This window comes from Alosa alosa, chromosome 10 (assembly GCF_017589495.1).
Source record: "Alosa alosa isolate M-15738 ecotype Scorff River chromosome 10, AALO_Geno_1.1, whole genome shotgun sequence".
Taxonomy (NCBI): Eukaryota; Metazoa; Chordata; class Actinopteri; order Clupeiformes; family Clupeidae; genus Alosa; species Alosa alosa.
The window spans coordinates 26,107,294-26,133,582 of NC_063198.1; the positions used below are offsets into that span (position 1 = coordinate 26,107,294).

A 26,289-nucleotide genomic window follows, 5' to 3' on the forward strand; every position below is an offset into this window, starting at 1 on the left:
AGAAATGCATTTGAGTCTTGTGAGTTACACACAGAAGTAACAAACTGTGCGCCACTGTATTTCATAGCTTATGTGCTGCCAGTGTCTGCACATGCTCCCCTTGTGTTGTTGCCTTCACTGCCTGACCTCATAGTTCCTATTCCAGCTGCTGTACAATGTAAACTATGAGAGTGGTAACTGCGCAATGCTATTCCACAACATAAACTCAGCCAGGACTTTTAAAAGGGCACAGCAATGGTATGCCATGTCTGCCTTGTGCAAATGTTGTGCAGTGTTTTTGTTGTACCAGAGAAATGGAAATGTTCGAATGATGCTCAGTAGTGTTGCAGTTACTCAGTGTTGTACCTTACAATACTCATGCAGTCGACGTCTTGGGAACATGCCTTTCTTGGCAAATAAAACAGACACGACAATGCGGTTTTAGATGATTCAATCTCAACAGACAGTCGAGGGCACAATGAAAGCGAATACACCAGGCTGGTGGTGGTCTGTTCTGATGGATTTTACGCAGCTTCGGCCCAGCCCCTAAATTCTGATAGGGTTCTGGAGGGACTAACACGTCGGCAGCATGCTAGAGCCAGTTGGTGGAGCAGCGCGAAATCATCCCGTTCTGCAGAACCGCGCTAGAGCGTCGCCTGTCACGCTCAGGCACAGTCACCCAAATCAGGTAAAGAACATTGCGTGAATTTTCAGCGTACTTGTTGATCTTCACCCAGCCGAAGCAGGCAGGAATGGACAGTAGAATCTACCGACTCCACGTCTCTGGTGAAATATGCCAACCTCAGACGCAGGCTAATCACGAGAGTGGCACCATTTAAGAGAGGGAGAGGGGTATAGCAAGTAAAACCACAGGCGGCTGTTTGTCTATTTAAACCAATTTGGGCGCCGTTTGGACTGGATTTTACCAGGAAGATATGTAAGTATCCGAATGCGCCGATGATAAGTTTAATAGTGTTAATGTAAGCAATGTCTTTCACTTATTGATTGAGATCCTATGGGAATTAATAGAGGGTATTTCTTTGACGCGCGTATAGTTACAGTAGCCAAGTCTCAGTAGTTTCATGGTTTTTTTTATATAATTTTGCAGACATTAAAAGAGGATTTTTGTCTATCAGGTTGCAGGGGTCAGACATAATGTAGCCTCCCAAAAATATGATTATGAGTACAAAAGTCTATTCTAGAGAAAAGCAAAATGGTAGTGGGCTATTGCACATCTCGAGGAGTCGTGGTATAGCCTACTCATACCTTTCACACAATAAACTTAGCTACAAAACGTGTGACCACTGTAGCTTATTATTATCATGGCTATGTTTATCGAATTCGCCGTTTTACATTAGCAGGCTATTCGCAGGCTACTGTTGATTGATTGTGTCTTTGAAGAGATTGAGTAGATAGATAAAATAATAATTCACTATCACAATCGAATGGCCAAATATGCCAAACAAGTGACATGCACAAACAAGTGACAAATGGCATTCAATAACTTTATGGAAGGAACAGTTTGACAGTAAGAGGGGAAACTGATGGACAGACAGAGAGGTGGTTTCAGCACTGACTCACTGGACAGCGCTCGAGACAAGAACCGTTTTATGCCAATGCTTCCTCATTCAGTTAGTCAATAGGGTAAGCCTGCTGTGCTTCTTAGAGCAGATTTCTTTGGCCTTTCTAGCTAATTGGATAAACCATTTAGGCTACTAATGAGGGTGAGATGTTCGCTGACAATGGTTTGTCACATGAATATCCACTATCCACTCTATCATCAGGAGTAAATTATGATCTTTTCTCCTTTTCGTCCCGCAGGTGCAAATATGGATGAAAGCAAATCCTAATGTAGGCGCCACTGAAGCTTGGTCGGTGTTGTCTTCTCAGAGAAGAGTCTCCCAAGCGTTAATCATTCTCATTTAAGTACAGAACTGAAGTGAGAATGAATAAAACTGGCTCCCGCTCCACCTCCTCACTGCCGCCGGAGCCGGTGGAAATCATCCGGAGCAAAGCAGCTTCCCGCCGAGTGAGACTGAATGTAGGAGGACTCCTGCACGAGGTGTTATGGAGAACGCTAGACAGGTTACCCCGCACGAGGCTAGGGAAATTGCAAGACTGCAACACGCACGATTCAATAATTGAAATATGCGATGACTACAGCCTGGATGACAACGAATACTTCTTCGACAGGCACCCTGGAGCTTTCACTTCAATCCTTAACTTTTACCGGACGGGGAAGTTGCACATGATGGAGGAGATGTGCGCTTTGTCTTTTAGCCAGGAACTAGACTTTTGGGGGATTGACGAAATCTACCTGGAGTCTTGCTGCCAAGCACGATACCATCAGAAAAAAGAACAGATGAACGAGGAACTCAAGCGAGAAGCAGAGACTCTGAGGGACAGAGAGGGCGATGAATTTGACAACACATGCTGCTCCGAGAAGAGGAGGAAACTTTGGGACCTCTTAGAGAAGCCGAGCTCATCACTCGCAGCAAAGGTAAATAAAGGGTATACAGCCATTTCAAGCCCATAGATTATGCCCTTCGTTTGTTAATGGGTTTATTTTCTGACACTGAAACAAGGCTCCATGGGATCATGGCGCCGCCATCTCCCTTTAATTGGATGAGGATTGGATATTTGGTACACGAGCCAATTCAAATCTGTCTAGGTTGAGGCAGTTGTGGCCTTGTAATAGGTTGTATAATGAGAGGTTTATGTGAATAATGGTGACCCAAAATCTGTAGGCCTATGGAGTGGGCAATAGACCCAATATCCAACAGTACATAAAAACAACCCACATCATGTGGTAGATTTTGTTTAACAAGTTGCTGATAATCACTCTCACCATATACAGTATACACATCCCCATTGGTTAAACAAGTAAATGATTGTAATGATTAAGGAAGAATTGCAATTTTCTATGCAAACATACAGTATATCACCAGGCAGAACTGATCTGATTCAAATGCTATTCTCTTAGGTTTGTATTTATTATCTGTAGAAGCCATTTGAATTTTAAATGAACCTTTACATACCAGAGCAAATTCTCTCTGAGACTGACAGACCACTTATATTAAGAACACATAGCGCTGCTACAGTGTTGGACTGATGAAAGGGACATGCATGCCACAACAAAATGTTGTCATGATTTACAAACAGCTAGGGCAACATTTGAACTGCTGCGTAGCACCATGCAAATATGTTAAAGGCAAGACACATTCTAGAGTAGCCTTAGTGCAACAATGCAGTGGAGGGTGCTACGTAATGAACTGAGATCTCATTGCAGACATTGGAATAATTGCAAACGTAAACAATCATCAGAGTGGCTTGAAATGGGAGGCCAAATGAGAGCTGGAGTGTCTGAAAATTCAAGTAGCTGTAACAGGCTCTAACAGTAATGGAGGGCCCATCACAAGTCACAAGATGTTTAACAATGAGCTTCAGTGCAATCAAATACTTGTACAACTGCCATAGCTTAGAGACTAAAGAGAAAGACCGAGAGAGAGAGAGAGAGAGGGAGCAAAAGAGACACACCTACACACACACACACACACACACACTTATCCAGCAGAAGTGTTTGACAGTAAGAGTGAGAGAGTGCAGAAGAGGGAGAAGCAGAAAAACAAGGCAAGATGAGCGAATGAGGGAGGGAGGGAGGGAGGGGGAGAGAGAGAGAGAGAACATGAGATTTATCATCAGTGATGGATGAGGCTCAGTTCTCCTCAGGCTCCACAGCCTTTTACATGGAACAAGAGCAGCACGCTTTACCCAAAGCAGCACGGAACCAAGTCTCTTGTTTCTCCTGTGCGCAGCCATATGTTCTCTCCTCCTGAAGTCATTTTAAACATGGTCTCATCTCTTTTTTTCTCTCCCTCCCTCTCTCTCTCTCTATATCTATCTCTTTCTCTCTCTCCTCCTTCCCCACACAGCCCTGTGTATGACTCAAGACATTCTCTCACAGGCACAATCTGTCGGGGTGTTACTTGGTGCCAAAGGGCTGTTCGGGGTTGTGTGAATCCCAGCTGAACTTGTGATTCGATCAGCACTCTTGCTGTGTAATTAGAGGCCGTTTGTTGTTCCGGGGATGAAAAAAAAACACAGGATGAACATCTCCTTTGGTAGTACCACCCACCCTGTGGAAAAAAAGAACAGCCGGGCGCCCATGCACTGAAGAGATTCACCGTCTGGTGGTTTATGTCATCAGCTTTAAGAGGTGAAGATTGGGAGGCTGGTGAGATGGGGAGGTATAGGACAGCAGGATCCGTGATGGGAGAGCGCCACTGCTCTCTGCCGTGCACATTCAGGTGACTAATAGGGCCCTAGCGGCATGTTTTCTCGGCATAATCGCACGGAGGAACAATAAAAGTGTCACCGCTTGTTTTAAAGGCTGACGGTGGCCGCCAGCTTGTTTTTTTCCCGTGCTTAATTGAAGGGTGGCATCGCCAAAATAGGTTTCTCCCATACACAGATTCCATCGCATTCATATTTCAGCGCCAATGAATTTTTAATTGCACATTAATAATGCTTGACTTTATGCCTGGCAAGGGAAGGTGCACGCCGGCATATCCATAACTCCAGATGTCAGCCCCTCCACCCAGGCCCTCCAGAGTTATCACCTCCCCAAAAATACATTTCCAGGGAGGCAGGGACCTCAGCAAGGGGGTGATTTTTTACCATCACACAACCTGCTCCTGCTCATTGTATACCATGCACAGCCATGAGGTTGTGCTCAGTGACGTGGAGTTCTAGCGCTGCGTTTTCTAGGATAATATGCTGGTCATCTTCAATTATTCAACAATGAGAAATATGCCACTCTTGGAAACCCAAACAAATATCTGAGACTATACATCCATCAATTATAAATGAGGCATTTTATATGACATATGTAATGGTTAGGTCTCAACAAAGAGCACTCTTTTGCTTTGCTTTTTTTTTAACAAATCCCACCAAGCTGAGTTAAATCGACTTCAGCAGCCCTACCTCTAGACTTGTGCTATTTCTTAAGGAAAGGAGACGTCAGCTCTTTCTTTGGAGACCTCCTGCTTCCAATTGGCCGGGATCACAGGGCCATTACATTAGGCTAATACAAACTCCACTCAGCCATGTATTCCTCTAATGTGCTGCGATCAGCAAATAAACAAGCCTTGGAGAGTACGCTCACACTCAGGTGACACTATAGAGTGCTGTCAGTGCCATTGATTTTACATTTTCAATTGCCACAGAGAGGATCAAGCACTCTTCTTGGATACTGTGTCAAACTCATCCGTCAGAGCAGCATATAATCACACACACACACACACACACACACACACCTATCCACTACCTCCTGCCGACTTTCTAAACATACGCTAGCAGGAGGACAGGGCTAACATTTCACAGACATCTTAGACTCTTGATCTCAGAGCAACAAATCCACAATAGAAATAAGTTGAGTCTTTCTCTGTCCTCTCAAAGTCAAGTGCTGGAATCTAAAACCACTGCATGGCTGGCTCAGAGATGGTCTCCATGCCGACGGGAGCGATGCTTAACACTCTCAGCCCATCCGCAGTACGCTAACACTCATCACTCAGCTACCAATCATGGGTTTAAGCCGATCACCGCCCAATCAGATCAATACCAATCAGCCACCCATGTCCAAAAGACTGTCAGCAGTGATACGCCCCCTAGGAACTGTACATAGAATCATGTTGTCATCACACTCAAAACAAAGCCGAGCTGTTGAGGAAGTGATCAGACCGTTCCACAAATCTGAAGTGAGATTATATTTTCTCTCCACTGCCCTATGACTTCAGAGTAATTTTAAGCTGCCAGAAATCAATGGCAATAGCATTATAAGATATAAGGCAAGTCAGGTCAAGCAAGGACGAGGGCCTGTGATAGTCCACTCCACTCAGCGGCCATAACTTCGGGAACATTTCCCATGTTAAAATCCCACACAGACACTGACCCAGGTCTCTTTTGCCTTCCCAAGTCCCTGAGAAAACCACTGTGTCCTGGTGTTTGTGCTTGTGTGTCCTGGTGTTTGTGTGTGAGTGTGAGCGTGCGTGTGTGTGCGCGTGTGGGTGTGCGGGGGTGTGTGTGTGCAGTGCATGCTGTATGTGCATGTGACTGTGCTGTTTAGCTAAAGTGCCTCTCCAATAGCAATCAATCTACTGCACACTGCGGCTTCCTCTGCCAGACTGATTCAATGCACATATATCACAGAGAGGAGCGCTCCATTTGGCAGATGGTGGGAGGAAGGGGAAGACTGTGCCTGTGTGTCTCTCTCTCTCTCTTTCTCTCTCTTTCTTTCTGTCACTCTCTCACCTTTATACCATGCATGAACACATTCGCTCTATCTAGTCCTTTCCCATGCTGATTCATCATAACCAAATTACTTTTTAATCTGGAATTGGAACATACAATGAAATGAAAAGATTATTTATTCCATCAAACTTTATTCAATGTGCTTCCTATATGAACTCCATGTAAATATGTAGCTTTCCCAATCCTCTCTGGGGAAATACAAACCTGCCAAACATTTGAAATTAAACTCTCTTTATATTGTCATACTAAAGCTTTTAATCAGCAAAGTAATTAAAGTAATTCAATTATATGTTTAATTTGAGTAAAATGACGAGACATATAAAATGTCGAGTCATGATTCATGCTTCATGTCTTTAATATTATTGATTACATCAATGCACTGATTCTATTTCTAACCATAGGTGAATGTAGGCTGGAGTTGCTAAAAACTGCCGTTAGATCAACTAGTCAATACTTCCAATCTTCCTCTCTCGGTAGGGCACTGAAATAAGGATTAAGTTGTTTGTGATGCTGCCAGAATTTGCTCCTTGTGTCACATTTGCTAAGCCTAAATGATTTCTTTCCACGCTTCAAAGGCCCTTTAATCCAGAGTGGGAAAAGATATATCAGAAGCTTTCACAGACTTTCAACACACTGTCCCTTGACACATTTTGTCCAAAAGAAGAATTGATGTGTAGTTCTCCCAAGAAAGATGTTTAGTTGTGTGTGGAAAAAATACATTTCCATATATTGTATTGTAATTTTTTTTATCTTACAGTATGCTAGAAAGGCTCTTGCTGTGGAGTGATATTTCAGACTAGAGAAACAGAGAAGGCCAATGGCCACTCAGTTCATGCGCTCTATAAATGACTTCCCTCATTGATGCTGGTGCTCTGTTACAGACATTACTATTCCCAATGCAGTCCTTGAGGTAGTCTTCAAATCATTAGACCTTTCTCCTGATCAGATGTACTGTACTTATTAATAAGTAAATATTGGTATTCCTCACCAGTGTCACAAGCAAATGACCCTTCTGCCTGTATTGATAGGAGAGTGTTATTGATTATTAGTTATATCAGTTATTACCTTACTCGTCTCCTGTCATGGTGTTAAAAAACTGTCATGTCATGACCTGTGGTCTGGATGTATAGTTGTTGAATTTGTGTTCAACGAAGCACATTTATTTACCCTTCCCCTCAGGTTTCTATCTTTAAGGGAATTTTGATTTGGTATAAATCTCCCTTTAATGTGTGCAAGTAAGCTAGAATTTGTGTGAAAATATAAACAGGTAATGATGATAAATACCTTAGTTTGACTAATCTAATTTGACCACAGGGGCAGTGTGTGGAGTTCTCAGGCGCAGCGCACACACAGCGGTTTGCCTGGGGCTGCTTGACCTGTTCGATTTCATGCAGAAGTGGGCGGCCCTGGCAGCGGAGCCTGTTCCATTTGCTCCGTGTTGCTAGGGAGACAGGTGATTTCCATAAGCTCATTACTTTAAGGGAGGAGCTCAGGCAAACAGAGCTAAATGACAGGATCCCATGAGCCACTCAGGCATACGCCTGTCATCTGATGACCCCTCCTGCTCCCTCCCATGAGCTGGGCACACACATGAGCGCCTCCAAAACACACTCACACATGCAAGCACACATGCACATCCTCGCTGTTAAAGATTCCCCATCTCTTCATCTTTCTCTCTCTCCCTGCCTCTGTCTCTCTTTTCTCACTGCCTCCCTCGCTGTTTCTTGCTTACACAAACGCACACACACACCTCAGATAGATGCTGTCAGAGAGTCAGTGACACATGCTTCCTGCAGAGCAAAGGAGGGTTTGAAACTCGGCGCTTGGTAGCGATGTGACAGACATCCCAAGCACTCTCTAGGATTTACAGTCTGTGTTAGAGATGTGGTGGTAACTTGATGTTGAGCACCTTGACTGAAATTGGAAGTGGAACTCAGGAACTCATCATTACCACTTGCCCAGGTGTGTGTGTATATGTGTGTGTGTGTGTGTGTGTGTGTGTGTGTGTGTGTGTGTGTGTGTGTGTGTGAAGGTCAGAGAAGGCACCCTTCTCCCTTTAGTTGCTGGTTTAAGGGGCGAGAGGTCACACATGGTGAAAGCAACGTGAGAACTCAGAGGGCGCCCGCTCGTTATTCAGCGAGCTGCAGACACCTGGAGCTGCGGTCATCACTCAGCAGCAGCCAGTGGGAGCGAGCGCAGCTGGCGGGCAGGAGAGTGGGACAGGACCCAGTGGTGCACTTAGGACTCCGCCTTCACTCTCTGACAGGCTGTCTGGAGGGGCTCACCTGGCTCGGAAAAACACATCTGAAAATGGAGCAGAAAAAAATTTATCACAAGTATTGGTTCGATGTGTGTTGAACTGCTCTAAAAGCAGCAGTGTAGTTTGTAAAGAATGAAGCAGTGCCTCATCTCAGCACCAGTTCATGTTTGAGCAGTCACATAAAGTCATGAAATCATGTCTACGGGAGGAGGCTATTGTCACCATGTCTTGCTTGTCATCTCAGCCTCTTTATTGACGTCCATCAGGTCAGCCATCTATCTCAAAAATATGCCTGCAAATGCCGACCTATGTGCATCATACAGAAGGACCACAGGAGTTTATCTGCATATTAATGGAAATGATTTGTTTATAATTGCCTCCCTCCCTAAAAAAAAAAATATATTTATATATATATATATATATATATATATATATATATATATATATGTAAGGGATAATGCCCGACGAGGTGTCCATTTATAAGTCCATTTATTTCTGATAATGGACGCATCGAAGGGCATTATCCCGTTTATACCATGGTCACTTACGAAATAAATAAATATGAAATCAATTATTAATACTAAATGAGTTTTAGAGCTAAAATCAGCTGTTTACAGTTGATTCTATTGTTGCAAAGCCTGCCTCCAGGCTCAACCGTCGTCCTACTATCGTTGTTATAGTTACCATTCATAAGCATAGATATGGAACGGCGATTAAACTTTTTTTTACCAGATCTACTTTATAGGTGTAGTATATCACTTTTTAAACGACATATTATATATATATATAATTGGCTCCCTAATCATAACAAGGCTGTCAGTGATTTGTTTCCATAAAGCACATGGAATGTAACCCACTTGTCATCTGTCCCTGTGTCACTGGAACAACACCAACAGCCGCAATCATGCATTATTCATGGGCACAGTGGACACCCAGAGCTCTGCTCCGCTCTGTCCTCTCATGGCGGTCATCCCATACCACTGACGACAGACAGTAGACTTCACTGCTGTGCATTTCTTTTGTCCAGCACTGTGCATAGAATATGGACACTTTGTACTCTTGAGAATGAGCATTGGAGGGCAATGGAGTCCTAGAGCCCCTCTGCTCTGTCAGTGAGCTCAGATGATGCTTTGAAAGGCCTACTAGTAAGACATGAGACAACTCAGTCTGCTGAGATTGCAGTCCCGGGGTTAATCCAACCCCTCAGTGAGACAGATTCCACCCAACACTCAAGGACAAGCTGGCAAGCACGCCGGCGATTTGAAGAAAGGCTCCCTCATGTGGGGCAGCCGCGGCCTACTGGTTAGCGTTTCGGACTTGTAACCGGAGGGTTGCCGGTTCGACCCCCCGACCAGTAGGCACGGCTGAAGTGCCCTTGAGCTAGGCACCTAACCCCTCACTGCCCCCCGAGCGCCGCTGTTGTTGCAGGCAGCTCACTGCACTGGGATTAGTGTGTGCTTCACTTGGGATGAATGCAGAGAATTTCCCAAATTTCCCGCATGGCATTTCCCGCAAAAGAGTATATATACTTATATACTTATACTATCTGAGGCTGCTCTCCCACTCAGTAGTGGTGGGCAGCAGTAGTGGTCAGTCAGGGGGTTAATAAACGCCACAAGAGGCGCTGGGCTCCACTCGCTCCACTCTCAGTTCTGCACCTCTGCCCATGAAGGTCACACGCAGTGTACGGTTGCAGCGGAGGCTGAGCGCACAGCCATGTGAGAGCCGCGACTCTGGCGCCACTCGCCTCCTTTCCACCGCTCCATTAACTCCATTCTGAGGGCCTGAAATCACAAATAAAGCACATGGCAGCCCTGTCCTGGCCCAGGGTTTATGGCTCCTGCCACCGGGCTGCCAGGCTGCCAGAGGTAATTTACCTGAAAGAGGATACAGCGGGACAACACCGACAAGCTCTCCACACGAGCAGTCAACAACGCCTTCGATTAATAAAAGATCACTTGAACTATTGTTGCCCCGAGTCGTCTACTTGCATGCCGCCATAGTAACTCAAGCATTAAGTAAAGCAATGACCAGCAAGTGGAATCGTTTAATCAGAGTGCTGGCAAAGCAAAGTGGCGTGCTGGTTGGACGCTAGGGTGTCCCAGCAGGCCTGCGAGCTGGTGAAAGTGCAAAATGATCCAAGATGACCAAGAGCTATTCTAGTGTCCCTCATGCGCTCAGAGCACTCCAGCTTGTCGGTCCTTTTCATCTTTATTTCATTATTTCAAGAAAATAATTAAAGGATTAATTTTGCATTAAAGAATACTCTTTTGTCACCCCATGTGTTTGGGAGTGAGAGCACACAATGCGGTGAGGATGGTTCATAACAAATGAACCTGAGCCTCAAACAAATGAGCATGATAGGGCAAGTGAGATGTATTCACCTGCATGTCTGTGAGCTCCTGATTGACAGCCGAGGCAGGGCGGAGAGAGGACCCAGCCAGGAGGCTCAGACACAAGCAGGTGGAGACGCAGCATGGACCGCACCTCCTCCTGTTCCGAAGAGGCCTTTTCACATCGATCAGTCATCAGTTAGTCAGAAGAATCTTGCATGAAATTACAATAATACTGCAGCAGCTATTTAAAACTCGCCTCAGGAAACCGCAGCACAAGTGGATGATTAACTTTGACTTCTTTTTGTTTTTTTGCTTTTGGTTTGGCTCAATATTGCAGGTGCTGCCGAGTCCCAGCAGACACACAGAGAGGCAGATGGGCTGGGTTGCTGGGTGGGAAGGTGACAGAAAGAAAACAACAGCCCTGGTGCCATCCAGATGGGGGGAGGTTTTCTTTAGGTTCTGCTGCTAGACAAACAGAGGCAGCACGCTGGGCAAACAACAGTGGCTATTTCACCAGTGCCGCCCAGTGCAGTCAAACAGGAGCAGGCCCCAGGAGACCATCTTAAATTACGATGTATAAGGCCGCCATTGTGTGTGTGTGTGTGTGCGCGTTGTGTGTGTGTGTGTGTGTGCGCGTTGTGTGTGTGTGTGCGCATTGTGTGTGTGTGTGTGTGTGCGTGCGCGTGCAAAAGAGAGAGAGGACCACACAGCCACCCGTGACAAATGAGGGAGCGAGCAGGCAGGCTGGCTGGAAACGGGGGCTCTTGCGTTTTAATGTGCAGTGTCTATTTTGAGGACAGACACATGTATCCCCGACATGCAGGAAAGGGGAAAAACCAAAACACAACAAGAGATGGCCGATAATTAGTGTGAAGCTAAATAAAACTGCAGAGAGAATGAGGCTTTTGAGAGACTATCGCTAAGCCGTGCAGCCAGAGGAATTAAGGGATGATCGTGAGGCTTTCTCATGCTGATATTGACTATTAGTGTATGTGTGTGTGTGTCTTTGATGTGGGTTTATGGGAAGGGTTCCTACAGAGGTCAGTTCAGAACCATTGCCCAAGTCCGATCCCCTGCAGATGGGCTTGGGGTGAGCCCAAGTGTGGGTCCCATTGATCCGCTGTCTTCCCATTCACCTACACAGCCCTGAGACTGGAGCTGCGGTTGCCATAGAGATGGGCGCACATGTTTCCAAGGCGATGCCGAGCCGGCTGGAGTCGGGGAGGGGGGGATCAGTCAGTGAGGGAGCTGAACTGGATTTTTGAATCAATGTTGCCGCCCACCCACCCAGCAGCCCAGCACACCTCCTCTGAGGACCCATCTATTCAGTCTGAGTGCGCACACCAGCCAGCCAAGCCCCAGCCAAACAGCCTACCAGCCAGGCCCAGAGGAGACCTCTGCTAAATAGACGACCGCCCAGAACAGAAGGCTCAGCCCCTGAAGCCTTGCTCAGTGCGGTCCATGTGCTAGACCATGTGCTAGACATTGGTGCTTGTGAACAAGACAGTGGATGTGGCTGTTGTGTGTTGTTTCTCTTGGTGGTTTGGAAGGGGGTGGGGGGGACCCCTTCTGTTGTTTCTGCACAGGGCTATTTGGGAAGACAGAGCAGGGGAGCCATGGTAAACATTACACTGGGTGCTGCTCATCCTAATTAGGAAGAGACAGTGACGAAGACCGGAGTGAGCCAGGCGGGACCGAAAAGGTTCTCTACCTGAGAGGCTTCATCGGGCTGTGGGTGTGTTTGTTGTGACAAACTCTCCCCTGGGGTGTCTAAAATTGTCTCCCACGCAGACACGCATGTGCGTGAGCACACACACACACACACACACTCTCACACACTTGAAGAGACGCATCCAGGTTATGCTTTCACTGATTTGCACTGACAGGAGCCAAGTTATTTGATCACGCCGAGCGTTGAGCCGCTGAACAATCACATGATTTCCCTGAGGTAGACCATCAGTCTAAAACTAAATAGCATAGAAAAGGCTGCATGGTCTCTGTTGAAGACGTAGCGGCAGCTTTTGTCTTCAGCATGACACCTTAAAGAGCACAAGAAAGGGAGTGAGCTGGTTGGAGATAAGGAGCCAGAGAGGAGAACAGGAGGGAGCCTGGCCGTTCCCTGAAGACAGCCAGCCCCGGCAGTTTGGGGCATTGTTGATTGCTGCGACAGAACCGTGACCATGGAGACGCCGAAGCAGGAGACGTTCCACAGCGGAGTGCTCTGAGTTTCCTCAGTGCCCTGTGGCAGGGAAAGCACTAGGAAAAAAAGGAAGAGAGAGAGAGAGCGAGAGAGATCGACGGAGAGCGAAAAGTACATTAACTCACAAAGACAGTATTATGCAGGGCCAAAGCGGCGGCACTACGCGCCGGAGACGTGGAGAACCCTCTCATGTGAATCACACTGTGGCGTATTTAAATGCCGCTGTGCCGGAACACGTGTCTGCTAGATCAGGGAATGTGAGAGTGATTTTATTTCACAGACACGCGGGGTTTGAAATAATGGAATAGATGACATAGCAAAACAGAAGTCAGAAATGTCCTCCTTCGCACATACTGTCCCTCCATAACAATCCAATCCAAAGAATTGCATGACAACAATACAGTATATGCCTGGTTTATTAAATAACTGGCATAAAGTGTTTCAGACATGATGGCAGTCCATTATTAGGCTTTCCTGTTTCTTAACAAATGTGATCATTCTGCCATTCACCACAAATCTGCATAGCAATAGAGACTGTATGGGCTGCTGGGCAGTGCAGCACGATATGTGTTATCTAACAGAATGACAGACAGAAATGGTCCCTTTCACTCCCATAGAAAAGAAAAAAAAAGTACTGATTGTGACTGTCTAGCTGCCTTTGTGTTCTCCAAAAAAATGAAACCAAATAGAGTTTCACTGGTGTGAGGTGGAGTAGATAATGGGCGACCTGTCCCTTTAATCTCACATGTGCTCTCTGCTGTAGTGTATTACTACAGGCCCAGTCCTGCCATAAGAGACTGCCAAATGTGTTAGTGGCAGCCATTACAAAAATGCCCCCTAGAGAAGCCTGAACACATCCCAGGGTCTGCCCCACCAATTAGTGGCTAGTGTAATGTGGTCTCTCGCCTTGATTAATGCAGCGTTTGCTTGTGTCTGCCGGTCTGCGATCTTTGATTAGGAAAGTACAGATGGTGGCCCTGGGTTGGGCTGTGTGTGCTGGAGGCTTTCTGACTGGACTGGGCTGGATCGGGGTCTGTGGTCCTCAGGCAGCCAAGTGGAGCCTATCAGCAGGGAGGCTGGTGCTTGCTCTGGCAGAGACAGGTTTGTTTTTTACACTCACCAAAAAGGTGACAATAAGAAAACATCCCATAATCGAACAATGCAGGGCTTTAAAAATGTATGTCTGTGTGAAATAACAAAGGAGAATTTGTCTGTGTGTGTGAGTGAGAGAGCGAGAGTGAGAGAAAGAAAGGGCGACAAAAGAAACGGGAGAAAGCGACTTTTCTAGGTCACTGCGAGCACTGTTGTATCTGGTACAGTTTCTATTTAAAACCAAGCTCAGGGAAAATATTTCCATCTACATTTATGTTTCAAAATAGAAGTAAAATCTCTTTATCACAAAAGCTCTTAATTTAGAGGATTGTGTATGCTTTTTGAAACTACAAGGGGCTAAGACGGCCTTTTTAGCAGTGTGAGCAGATAATGACCCTGGTCAAAAGTCAATTAGATCTCTCGGGTATAGACCTCTGCTCAGCAGTAAAACCACCAATTGAGATACAGACCAAAGCCCAGCGCAGGCAGCAAAGAAACCACTCTGGACACAAGCATCTGCTGCCTAATGAAAGATAATGATCTCTTAGCACTTCTCCACCGGTGACACTCCTATTGAGTTTTCAAACAGCAATAATCTTTGCTTATACCACTTGTCAACTAGATGTTCAATTCCGTTTAAATGAAATAGAGGCAATGGCATTTATAGGCAGCTCGCTTCAATTAAATGTCTTTTCTTCTTGGTCTATTCTCGTTCTACGGGAGACATCGTCGCTCCAGACATTTAAAGAGCAGCCGTCCGTGAGGCCCCAGGAGGCCACCGGAGGCAAATGTTGATGCTCTTCTTTTTTTCCCTTCCATCGTCCTTCAGTGGTGCCCTGGGTGTCTGGCTGCAGTAAGGGGGGCTGCATTCGAGAGTCAGTCAGTGAGCTCCAGCCGGAGATAGAGATGGAGATGGAGGCAGCATGCTGCCTATCTGATGCATCCCGAGCCGTGCGGTTCCCAGCAGTCCCCAGCCTTTTCTCTGGCAGACGCGTGATGGAGAGCCTTCATCTGCTCTCCACAGGGGGTTAGAGGAGGTGTGCTGGCTGGGACCGGTTTTGAGTTAAAAGGGCTTCTATAAGACCATGTGGGAGGACATTTAAGTGGGCCAGCATCAACACCGCTGTGGTTCGGACGATATGGACAGTCTCTCCAGAGAGAAAGAAAGAAAGTGAGAGAGTGAGTGGGGGATGAGGAAAAAGAGATTGACCAAAAGAGCAAAAAGCCCTGGCGCCCTGGGGATATCTTCCCACATGGTGCCCCTTCACCATAGATCCATGTCCAGTAACAGAGAAGGTCAAGACTCTGTTTCTTTTTTTTTTTTTTTTATTTTTTGACTTCAATCCCCACACACTTGATGTTTCGAGCCCTTCAGCTCTTCATCAGATTTGACTGATGAAGACCAAGTCTGATGAAGAGCCGAAGGGCTCGAAACGCCATGTGTGTGGGGGATTGAAGTCAAATAAAATAAAAAAAAAACGGAGAGCAACCAGCGGACCTTCTCTGTTACTGGATCTTGACTTTGGCTCCTGCACCTTAATTTGGATGTGCGCACGTTCCCAAACTGAAATACGGCCCCTTCACCATAGACTCCATAGACTGCTCCAGTGCCTCCTCTCTGTCCCTCGTTCACACATTGCCCTCTCTCCCTCACGCTTCATTCCTCTCTTCTTTTGTTCATATTGCCTCTCTCTCTCACGCTTCATTCCTCTCTTCTTGTGTTCATACATTGCCCTCTCTCCCTCACGCTTCATCCCTCTCTTCTTTTGTTCATATATTGCTCTCTCTCTCTCTCACGCTTCATCCCTCTCTTCTTTTGTTCATATATTGCTCTCTCTCTCTCTCACGCTTCATTCCTCTCTTCTTGTGTTCATACATTGCTCTCTCTCTCTCTCACGCTTCATCCCTCTCTTCTTGTGTTCATATATTGCTCTCTCTCTCTCTCACCCTTCATCCCTCTCTTCTTGTGTTCATACATTGCTCTCTCTCTCCTTGTCACGCTTCATCCCTCTTTCTCTCCCACGGTCTCTCGCCTGCTCTGCTCACATCTCCCTGCATATCTGCATGCCAGCTGTGCGTCCTCCCACAGTCAGGATATTCCTCTTCCTGTCTCCTCTTCCTCTCTTTTAATCTATCTGGATAATGATCAAATGGGAGTGTTCCACTGCTGACTCATGGATAGATATTACATATTACCTCCTTTGCAGACATTTCTCTTGCGATGCACACAGGTGGGAGGGAATCGTCAATCAATCTGATTTTCTTGATGGTATCATAAATTACCCAGAATCCATTGCCGGGCTCCTTGCTGCCTTTGGAATGTCATCTTTGGGGGCTTTGACGAGTGTTGAGTGGAAGAGATGGTCTCGAGAAATGGGTCACACTGTGGGTAAATTGAGCTGCGAGAGGTAAATTGAAAGGGATAGTGATCTGCGGGGAAACTCTAGCCCCGTCCTCATTGCATTAGCCTCTGTGTGGCTTCTGATGCGTAACCCTGAGAGGACTGGGTCAACGCAACCAACAAAGGCCTCAGAGGATAGCCTGATTGTGGGAGTGTGTTTGTGTGTGTGTGTGTGTGTGTGTGTGTGTGTGTGTGTGTGTGTGTGTGTGTGTGTGTGTGCGTGTGCGTGCGTGTGTGTGTGTCGAAGGGGGCTGCACTGGTGACAAATCACATTGCAATTCAATTGGAGACCTTATCTGTGTCCAGGGGCCCTGAGTAAAGGTTAGGTGGATCGAGCTTCAAGTTGGTTGATTAATGAGCCTTGTTGGGGTTCCATAGGAAGCGCTCAGTCACCAGAGCCCCCAGGGTCACCTGATACTTCAACACAATGAGCTTATGATGTATGTCACATCCAGAGTGCACTGCTTCATAGACGTGTGTATATATATACTGTATGTGCTTCTGTCCGTGCTTCCCTTACAACCTTAGAAGATGCCTGAGGCCTATAAATAGCAGTGAGCCAGCAGGAGGGGGCCTTAATCAAGACTGTGATTGTGTGAGCGCTCACCAGGGGAGAGGTGAGGAAGTGCTTCGCCTCATCACAGGGAGGAGAGCTCACCCAGCGCCTGATGAACTGAGCGCACACACACACACACACACACACACACACACACACACCACAGCTCCGTAGAATAAGTGCACACAGCAGAATAGAATACACTGTAGGCTGGGAAGCGCAGACTTACTCAGCCCTTTTGACCACATTCATTTATCCACATCACGTCTGTGGGAGAGTAGAGAGCTCAGAGAGGATGGGAGAAATCAAAAGACAAGGATCGCGATTACATCTGGAGGACTGCAGTGTGGAAGTGTTGGATGTATGTGGATTAAGACCACCACAGGATTTGTTTACTAATCGTTGTCTGAGTGTAGGATCTGCAGTCTAAAAGTTCAGTCCCTCCATATCACTCCTGACTTATGAACAGTATAGACTTCTCCCTATATGGAAAACACTGGCTCGGTACTTCATGTTACGCTGGGTAGAATACTTAAACAGAAACAACTGTCCTATCAAAGTAAAAGATACAGGGAGGTGGCAAGTAGTTTGTCAGGGGTACTTAGCAACAGCAAGGAAAACAGGAGATTGTTAAGAAGATAAGTGAATGCTGTTGTTTATAGCTTTCCATAAAACACTGGAGAGTGTTTCTGTCCGAGCACAAAGGGACAGGTTTGTAGATGTAATCAGTGTTTTGTTTTTCTCCGTTAGGGGGAGGCTGCACAGAGCTGGGTGGTGTCCCAAATGATGGCATGAGAGCTGACCGCTGGGTAGTCTGTGTGGCTGTTTGGACAGATCAGCGCTAGCCTTCAGGCCGCTTGCAATGGACTTTTCTCCCCCTTTTACTGTTATGTTTGATTGAAACTTTTTGGACATTTGTGTCCTCTTGTCTCTTGTGTGTGTGTTGTGTGTCTTCGCTTGCACACTTGCATTGCCACGCCAATTTAGCCCTGCAATATCAACCTATCCAAGGAGAAGCGCACGGGAAATGCTGCTAACATCACATTAGTCTCAGTCTCTGATGTTTCTCTGCCCCCCCCCTCTCAGCGGACTGGACTGAGTGGTAAGCCTGGAGGGGGGTTGGGAGGAGGGGTTTAGGCACACAGATAAGCAGCACAAATTAAAAATCACCATGAGGGGCCCTGATTGATCCACTTCATTAAAAGCTGCCGCTGCAGCTCACTGGTCGGGAAAAGACAGAGAATGAGAGAGAGAGAGAGAGAGAGAGAGAGAGAGAGAGGGAAAAAGACAGAGGGCGGGGGCAGAAAGAAGGAGTCTGTGATTGGAGAGTGTGGTTTTGGGAAAGGCGTGGGAAGGGAGCCCGGTGCCACAGACAGGTCAGGCTGACCATGTTTGGCCCAGGCCTGGTCGGCCAGAGAGGAGCAGAGCGGCATGCCTGAGTGACTGGCTGTTTGCACAGTGCTGGATGGATGTGGGCAGTATGCTGTGTGTCATCCTCACGCCGACATCTGTTTGGCATCCCCCTGGCTGAGCAGCGATGCGGCGCGGAGAGGAGAGTGCAAGGAGAGAGGCGAGAGCAGTGTGGTGGAGTGCAGGGAAGCCCCTCTCCACTCCCCTCCTCCTCTCTGTTTACAGACACGGCTGCTGACGCAAAAGCAGCCCACTGGCAGTAATGCTGATCAAAAGGTTGAGATTAAAATGTTTAATACATGTTTAGCATTTCCTGTAAATGCACTCCTCTCGTTCTCCCCCAATATAACTGCATCTCTTTCTATCTATCTCTGTCGGTTCCTGGGTTGTAAACAGCTGGAGCATATTTTGGGCTGCCAAGCACATTACACACATCATTGTGTAATTGATGATTTCGTTCCACTTGTAAATTACACTTAGTGTCACCTCCACTTTACACAACTGATGGTGACGTACGACTTATGGACGACTGCCACTCTTTCCCCGAGGCAAGCCGGGCCGCAACCCTTTAGGCACATCACAGCTGCTCCAGCTGTTTACAACCCAGGAACCGACAGAGATAGATAGATAGAAAGAAAGAGAGAAAGAGAGAGATGCAGTTATATTGGGGGAGAACGAGAGGAGTGCATTTACAGGAAATGCTAAAGATTTATTACCTTTAGCATTTCCTGTAAATTTTGATCAGCATTACTGCCAGTGGGCTGCTTTTGCGTCAGCAGCCGTGTCTGTAAACAGAGAGGAGGAGGGGAATGGAGAGGGGCTTCCCTGCACTCTCGCCTCTCTCCTCTTTCTCTCTCTCTCTCTCTCTCTCTCTCTCTCACTCACTCAACCTTTCTATCTGTCTCTTCTTGTCTCCATACCCCTGCTGTGGAATGACATGCAGAGAGCTGTCAGTTATGAGTTGACAGAAAAGCATTTGTGTGTGTGTGTGTGTGTGTGTGTGTGTGTGTGTGTGCATTCATGCATTTGAGTGTGCTTTCCTTCAACTCCCACCTTGGTTTTCCCTTACTCCTCAAGAATTAATTATTCAATCGAGGCCACAGCTTGACTCGAGTTGAGGAACCAAATCCCTCTCCGGGCTGGCTGGCTTTTTTCTCTGGGTTTCCCAGATTTAGAGAATAGATGGAGCCAGCCGATGGGACACAGGGCACTGCCCGGCCACACACCGCCGCCAGTGACTCCAGGGCTCGCAGGAGATGGCTCTGTATTTCCAGACATTGATGGTGCAACTCTGGACAGAGAGATGAGTCTGCATTCCTCTCTTCTGTTCCACCCCCGACTCCTTCCCACCGGAACGGACTGATGTCATTTACTCAGCCTGTCAGCCTCTCTTTACCATTTTTTCCCTTTCCTGTCAAAAAAGAGGAAGAAGTCGAGGAATTTCAAATCACCAAGGCAACCCTCAAAATATGCACCAAAGTAACTGCTGTCGTCTTGCTGGTATGAGCCTGAACTGTGTAAGCGCAAGCGTGCATGTGTGTGTGTGTGTGTGTGCACGTGCGCTTGTATGTGTGTGTGTGTGCAATGCATACATAACTGGCATGTCCTGTTCCTAGGTAACCATAATGCACTGCTATTAATTACTGCTCGTGTCAGTGGTTTCTCTCCACACAGTCTTGCGGCTTATTTACCATCAGGGCTGGGTCTGGAGAGGGCTGTGGGGCTACATGTGGAGCTCTGTGTGCTTCTGCACTGCTGATATTACACTGCCCAGCTGCTTTTGGTCCATTTCAAAGCTATCCTGTCCGCTTTCAGGACCACACGCAGGCGCTGAAGCTCTGCTCGACTCACCTCTGACATTTTCATGAGCACACATCCTATAGGATTCTATAGGCCATATATAAGGAGACTTATAGTAGCAACATTTGTGGTAACTGAACGTCTGTTTGTGCTGTTATATCTGCTGATCAAATGCTGCTGTGTGCTAATGTGGCACATTAGCTTTATGACTGGAGAGGGAGACATCTGGTTTGTGAGCGCTTGTTTGTGTGTGTGTGTGCATAGGGAGAGGTGTATGTGTGTGTGTGTGTGTGTGTGTGTGTGTGTGTGGGGGGGGGGTTCATGCCAACACCTAGGCTACAATCTCCTCTCTTAAGAGCCACCACAAGCCATCTGTTCATTCATTAGATACAAAGCTGCTGAGGCGGCAGCCTCCCACCAAACAGGACAGCTAATCTGCACATCCAGGACTGCCCTTCATGGCCTTAAATCTTCAGGGCTCTAGTGGCATCAGACTGACATTGCGCGACTCCCATTCGTCTTGGAGCAGCAAGCATTCACCCTGCTTCTGCTTTCCCCCCCCCTCTGTCTTCCCCTGACACTTTCATCAATGTTATCCTAGAGAAGAACTATGGCCGTGTGTTGTGAATGGTAGACTACAGTCGTCCATTCCAGCTCTCAGCCAGGATGCAGGACATATTTTTAAAGGTTATACTGTATCCCTCTAAACTCTTTACTGTTAAATGTCAGTTTGTAATACTGTTTGAATCCGTCTAGTCTTTTTTAAAGCATAGAAACCCCTTGGAGGACTTTGGGGAAATACTTGAAAGAGCATTTTTGTTTGTTTTCATTATAAAGCCCTCCGGGTTGGTAATTGCCAAAAAGCAGTCCACCATCAGAGGATGTCTCATCCTTCCCTATGTTGTGCTTGGGCTGGTAATTATTTAAAAAGTAGCTTTTCAAATTTTCATTAAATTTGTTTGGAAAAATAGGTCACTTCCTAGAGATGCTGCTCCTCACGTCTATCAACGTGAACCTGACAACGTGCACACGCGCACAGATGCAGGTACACAGCGCATAAATATAGCAGCTGTCTTACAGATGTGGTGTTGCCAGAAATGTCTGTGATGCAGCCATATGTCCTTTTATTTACTCATGTATCTGTGGCTGCTAATTTGAGCTGGAGATAGAGGCCTTGCCCAGATGCAGAGCATGCAGCCGGCTGGCCATCCAGTCCCACTGACAAATCCTGGGCAGGGGCACTCGGACACTCTGGCCACCGTCCACAGATGTCGTGTGAATAAATGCACAGTCAGGACGTCCGACATCCTCATGAGGCCCGGTGGAGAAACTGAATCTCTGCTCGTCTCACCCCTGCCCAGACGGATCTCTCTGTGTGGTCCGCAGGAGCAGTCGGCCGTCTCAGACGGATCCAGATCCGCAAAAGCCTTTTTTTCTCCTTTTCTATTTCAGGGTGTCTGGTAGGCGGAAGGCACTCCGATTTAGCCATAAAGCCGAGGTTCCACTGGTCCTCTCTGGTCTGCCTGCCATGAATTATTGAGTGTCCGACTGTGGTGCGGGGGGTGGACACCCCTCCCCTGCTTCCCCCTGAATCAAATAATGAAATAAGGCTCGGAATGGTGCAGGGGCTGGGGAGCTGCTGTTGTGTGGTTTTGTATGAGAAGAGGCAGAGAGAGACGGCAAGACAGCAGAAAGTGGGAGCAATGAGGTGGACCGGTGTGGACAGACTGTACGACAACGTTTTGGAAGGGAAACGAGAGACGAAAGATATTGTAAGACAGGGAGATATGGAGATATCAGCCAGAGGGGGAAGGCAGCACGCGAATGCAAAAGGGAAATGTTTTTGGCCAGCGTAATGATTCTGCAGTTCAGTACGCCTGATTTAACCGAGGGCCTGGTAAATTGTATCTACCCACAGAGTGTAAAGAGAACGACCCGAGGTATTTTGCGTGCTGCACCGGATGAATGGGTAATTTTCCGTGGGAGAGGGTCATCAGCGCTCGTCGGTGGCAGCTCTGAAACTCCAGGCAGTTCTGTGCTTCTGCTTCCCACTTCTCGACATCCACGTTTTTTTTTATTTTATTTTTTTTAAGAGTGAGCTCAGCACTTGTTAAAACACGTTTGTTCTAGTGGTTAAAAAAGAGAGAGAGAAGCATGACAGGAAGTCTTCTAGTGAGTGGGGAAAACTAGAGACAAGTACGCTTTAGACAGAGCAACGGAGGGCTGTGGAGGCTAATCAGAGATGAAAAAGAGAGGAAGTATGGAAGAGAGGGAGTGAAAGAAAAGAGAGAAAACAGAGTGAGCAGAAGTGTTAAAGAGAGTGATAGACTTCCTGGAAGACTGGTGATTTCCTATTATCACCACCTGGAGTGGAGTGAGGGGTTGTCATGGTTACACTGGGAGACAGGCCCTGCACAGATAACTCAGTTTGAGTTTTCACTGTTTAGCTCAATTACTAGGACTTCCAAAGGCCACCCTACATTTTGTTGAGAGCCTGGCAGGTCATGAGGTAGCCTGCAAACAAACCAAGCTACATTTTGAGTGTGCCCCGTCAATCATCCTTGACACTCGTTTGCCGTTAATCGTAATCGTGGAAAACCACCAAAATAGAACATAAATCGTTGTGCCTGTATTGTTTTACATATGCTGAAGTTATACTTACAAGACTGGTGCTTTTTTTGGCAGTATTATGCACTTACTCGGCCTTGTATTGACCCTTAAAAATCATTCAGAAATTCAGGACAGTCATCTGATCTTGAGAGAAGAGTTGGGGCCATATCTGCATTTGTAAGACTCAGCAATTAGTGCTGTGGGATACTCGATCTGGACGAATCCGTATGAATAGATGCTCACGAGGACTGACCCACTGTGGCGGTCATCTTGTTTTTGACCCTCACGAAACAACCGCCGCAAACATACCGGCAGGTCACCTGATCTAACAGGGGGAGATGAGGCCTGTCTCCTGTTTCAGGAAAACAGGCCATGGGTCCGACGTCAGTGGAAGGCCCGGGGCAGGAACCCCAGGGGCATCGAGTGACACGCGTGTGTCTTTAGAAACTGGACAGGTCTGCCGCAGTGGTCAGGGACACATTAGTGAGCGTTAATTAGCTGTCGACGGAAACCAGATCAGCTGGAGACTCTTCTAGTTTTTCATGTTCCACGTTTCGTTGTCTCTGGTATCGAGCTTCACCTGACAGCGGGGCAGGATTACACACCCCATCGACATATACCCCATCCTCCCATCCACCAGAAAAACAAGCCTTGTACAGTACAAACCACTGACAGAGAGAGGCGCAGACAGGGCACATTCCAGAAACACACACACTGCCAGGCTCGTTTTTTAAGGCTAAACACATCTTTTGCTTAATTATTTAGTTTCTAGAAAGCCCAAAGGTCATGCTTGAGTGCTATAAGCTCTGTGTAATCTCTTACTTTGACCAGGCTTATGGTATGTACAACACCACAAAGTCTGGTCTTTCAGAGCCAGATACACAACTGATAATGAAGGTCCTCTTTGATCTTCTCGTAATCTCACACCCATCTCCTCCAAATAACACAGAGGACAGCTGGGCAATGCAAAACAAGGATGTACAGAGTGACCGCCCCCAGACAGTGGCCTGTATGAACTGTAAAGTCTCCTGGGAGCGAGCTATATGCGGTCATCCATCAGTCCATTCCAGTGGTCCTCAGTGGCCATTGTTCTTGGATGTGTCGTGGTTTGAGGCACATGAAGACAACGAGATAGAGTTAATGTATGCAACACTGAATTAGTCCATGGGTTAGGAGATTTTAATTAGAGGTGAATATATGCAGGGAAGGCATTCGTTTTTAATCAGAGTGAGAAATGTATGGGAAAGCAAATCCCCTTTCTCTTATTCAACACACACACATAGACACACACACCCACCCACACACACACACACATAGATAAGGCTCCCGGGCTTACACATGCACACCCCCACCCACAACTGTGCTGTACTTATTCCATAAAGTGTTTGTCTGCATCTAGCAATCTGTCTGTTTTCCCCTGTGCTAGGGGAAGGTGGGTCTGTGGATGTTGTGTCTCTGGACCCTTGAGGGCTCTCATCATCTTTCCAAGTTATAACCACCCACTCATGCCCACACCCCAAGACACATTTTCCCATTGCAGATTCCATTTAACCTCCAAATACAGATCTGCGGGGCACCACAGCAATGACTCACTCCATTTTCTTCTCTGTACTGACAAACAGCAGCCATTTGCAAAGACTTGAACTGACTTACTGACTTACAGATAGTACGGTGGCCCCAGTACCCACAGGGCACGGGCACCTTGGTGTCACCACCCTCAGAGCCCTGCCGTGATTCATATGGAGGTCCTGCGGAAAGGCTGTGGCAGAGGCCTGACTCTCAACCCACTCCCCAGTGGTAGAAAGCCCTGGGGCTATTCACTTGATGGGGCCATCAATCAAAGAGACAGGCACCCAGACCACCCCAGCAACCTTGAAGAGTTATGACTCCTGAGTTATACACATTGGACGTCTCCTTCACACATTTACAACACAGCTGTCATACACACATACACACAGAAACAAGTACTAGTGGGCTTTCACACACACACACACACACACGCACACACACTGTACGCACACTGAGACCCACATACACACACCAAAACACACATAGAGACACACACACACAAATCTAGGACATACCAAACTTGAAAGATGGCATTGTTTTAGATGAAAAACTGTCTGAGAGCTCCTAACAGACCATAAAGTTGGGAACAGATGTTGCAGATGTGCACCCTGACAAAGTTTCCTCTCAGAGGTCCTGGGAGACAGCCCGGTGGCTAACAGATGTTAGAGTTGGAGCCAGTACTGTAAACAAACAAACAGCCACACAGACAAAAACACACACACACACACAGGCTGGGCTCATGAGATACAGAGTTCTCTAACCTGCCTGTCCTTGTTAATGAGAAAGCAGGGAGCTTCAAACAACCTGACACACACACACACACCTGTGTGTACTTGTACCCCTCTCTGGGCCCCATCATGAGGAAGGAAGCCTTTTCACCTGCAGAGGACACAGCCCCAGGTCTGGATGACAAGTTATTTTCTCTCTCTCTCTCTCTCTCTCTTTCTCTCTCTCCCACGACTCTGTCCTGACAGCACAGAGACAAACCTGCCCCAGACACACCAGCTCATGTGCCAGGGCTGCCACAGAGAGAGAGAGAGAGAGAAAGAAAGAAAGAGGTGGCTGTGTCATCCACATCCACAGGGCACAAAAGGCATTTCTCAGTGCATATGTCTATGTGTATGTTGTGTGTGTGTGTGTGTGTGCGCGCGCGTGCGTGTGTGTGTGGGATAGGGGCACACCTGTGTGCGTGGGCACCATGCTTTGTCACTACCACCCGGGATGATAGCGTAATTAATGTCAGGCCCAGCGTGTGAAGGGGAGTGGGAGATTGATGGAGGAACTCGCCGCCGGGCTATCCATAATAATGGAGACAGGAAGACATGCATTACCACAGACAGGCCTGCCACGGAAGTCAACCCTATAACATTCCACACTTCACTGGCTCCCCTTCTCCACAGGGCAGGTTACAGTGGGAGGGCATTGCTAACACTAAAACTAGCCAGCCCTCTAACACTAAAACTAGCCAGCCCTCTGAAATCACAGGAGATAATGGCTAAGATTCCAAATGTGTGCTACATCAAAATTAAATCTAGGAAATGTCATGAAAATGGTAGACCTACGATGCAACAGAGAACATTAGTGTTTGTTCCTGTGCCGTTTTTGTCTGTAATAGCCTTTTTAAGAACCCTGGATGATGTGCCTGTGATCCTATATGACAAGCCTATTATATGCCTGTCAGGTTGATGAATTATTTCCCCTCTTGTGACTTTCTCCTGGCTGCCATTCTCTCACACTCCGCCCGTCTTCCCACCAACATTCCCTTCC

At 47.0% G+C, this 26,289-nt stretch overlaps 1 protein-coding gene across 1 annotated transcript in view; it reads left to right on the forward strand.

The window, feature by feature from the left end:
- Positions 1-616: 616 nt before the first annotated feature.
- Positions 617-26,289, forward strand: part of LOC125302428 (potassium voltage-gated channel subfamily B member 1-like) — a 36,134-nt gene continuing 10,461 nt past the window's right edge. The window contains exons 1-2 of the mRNA XM_048255585.1: positions 617-916; positions 1,801-2,479. Of these exons, the coding sequence (XP_048111542.1) occupies positions 1,925-2,479 (555 nt within the window). The 5' untranslated portion in view covers positions 617-916; positions 1,801-1,924. The remainder of the gene's footprint in view (positions 917-1,800; positions 2,480-26,289) is intronic.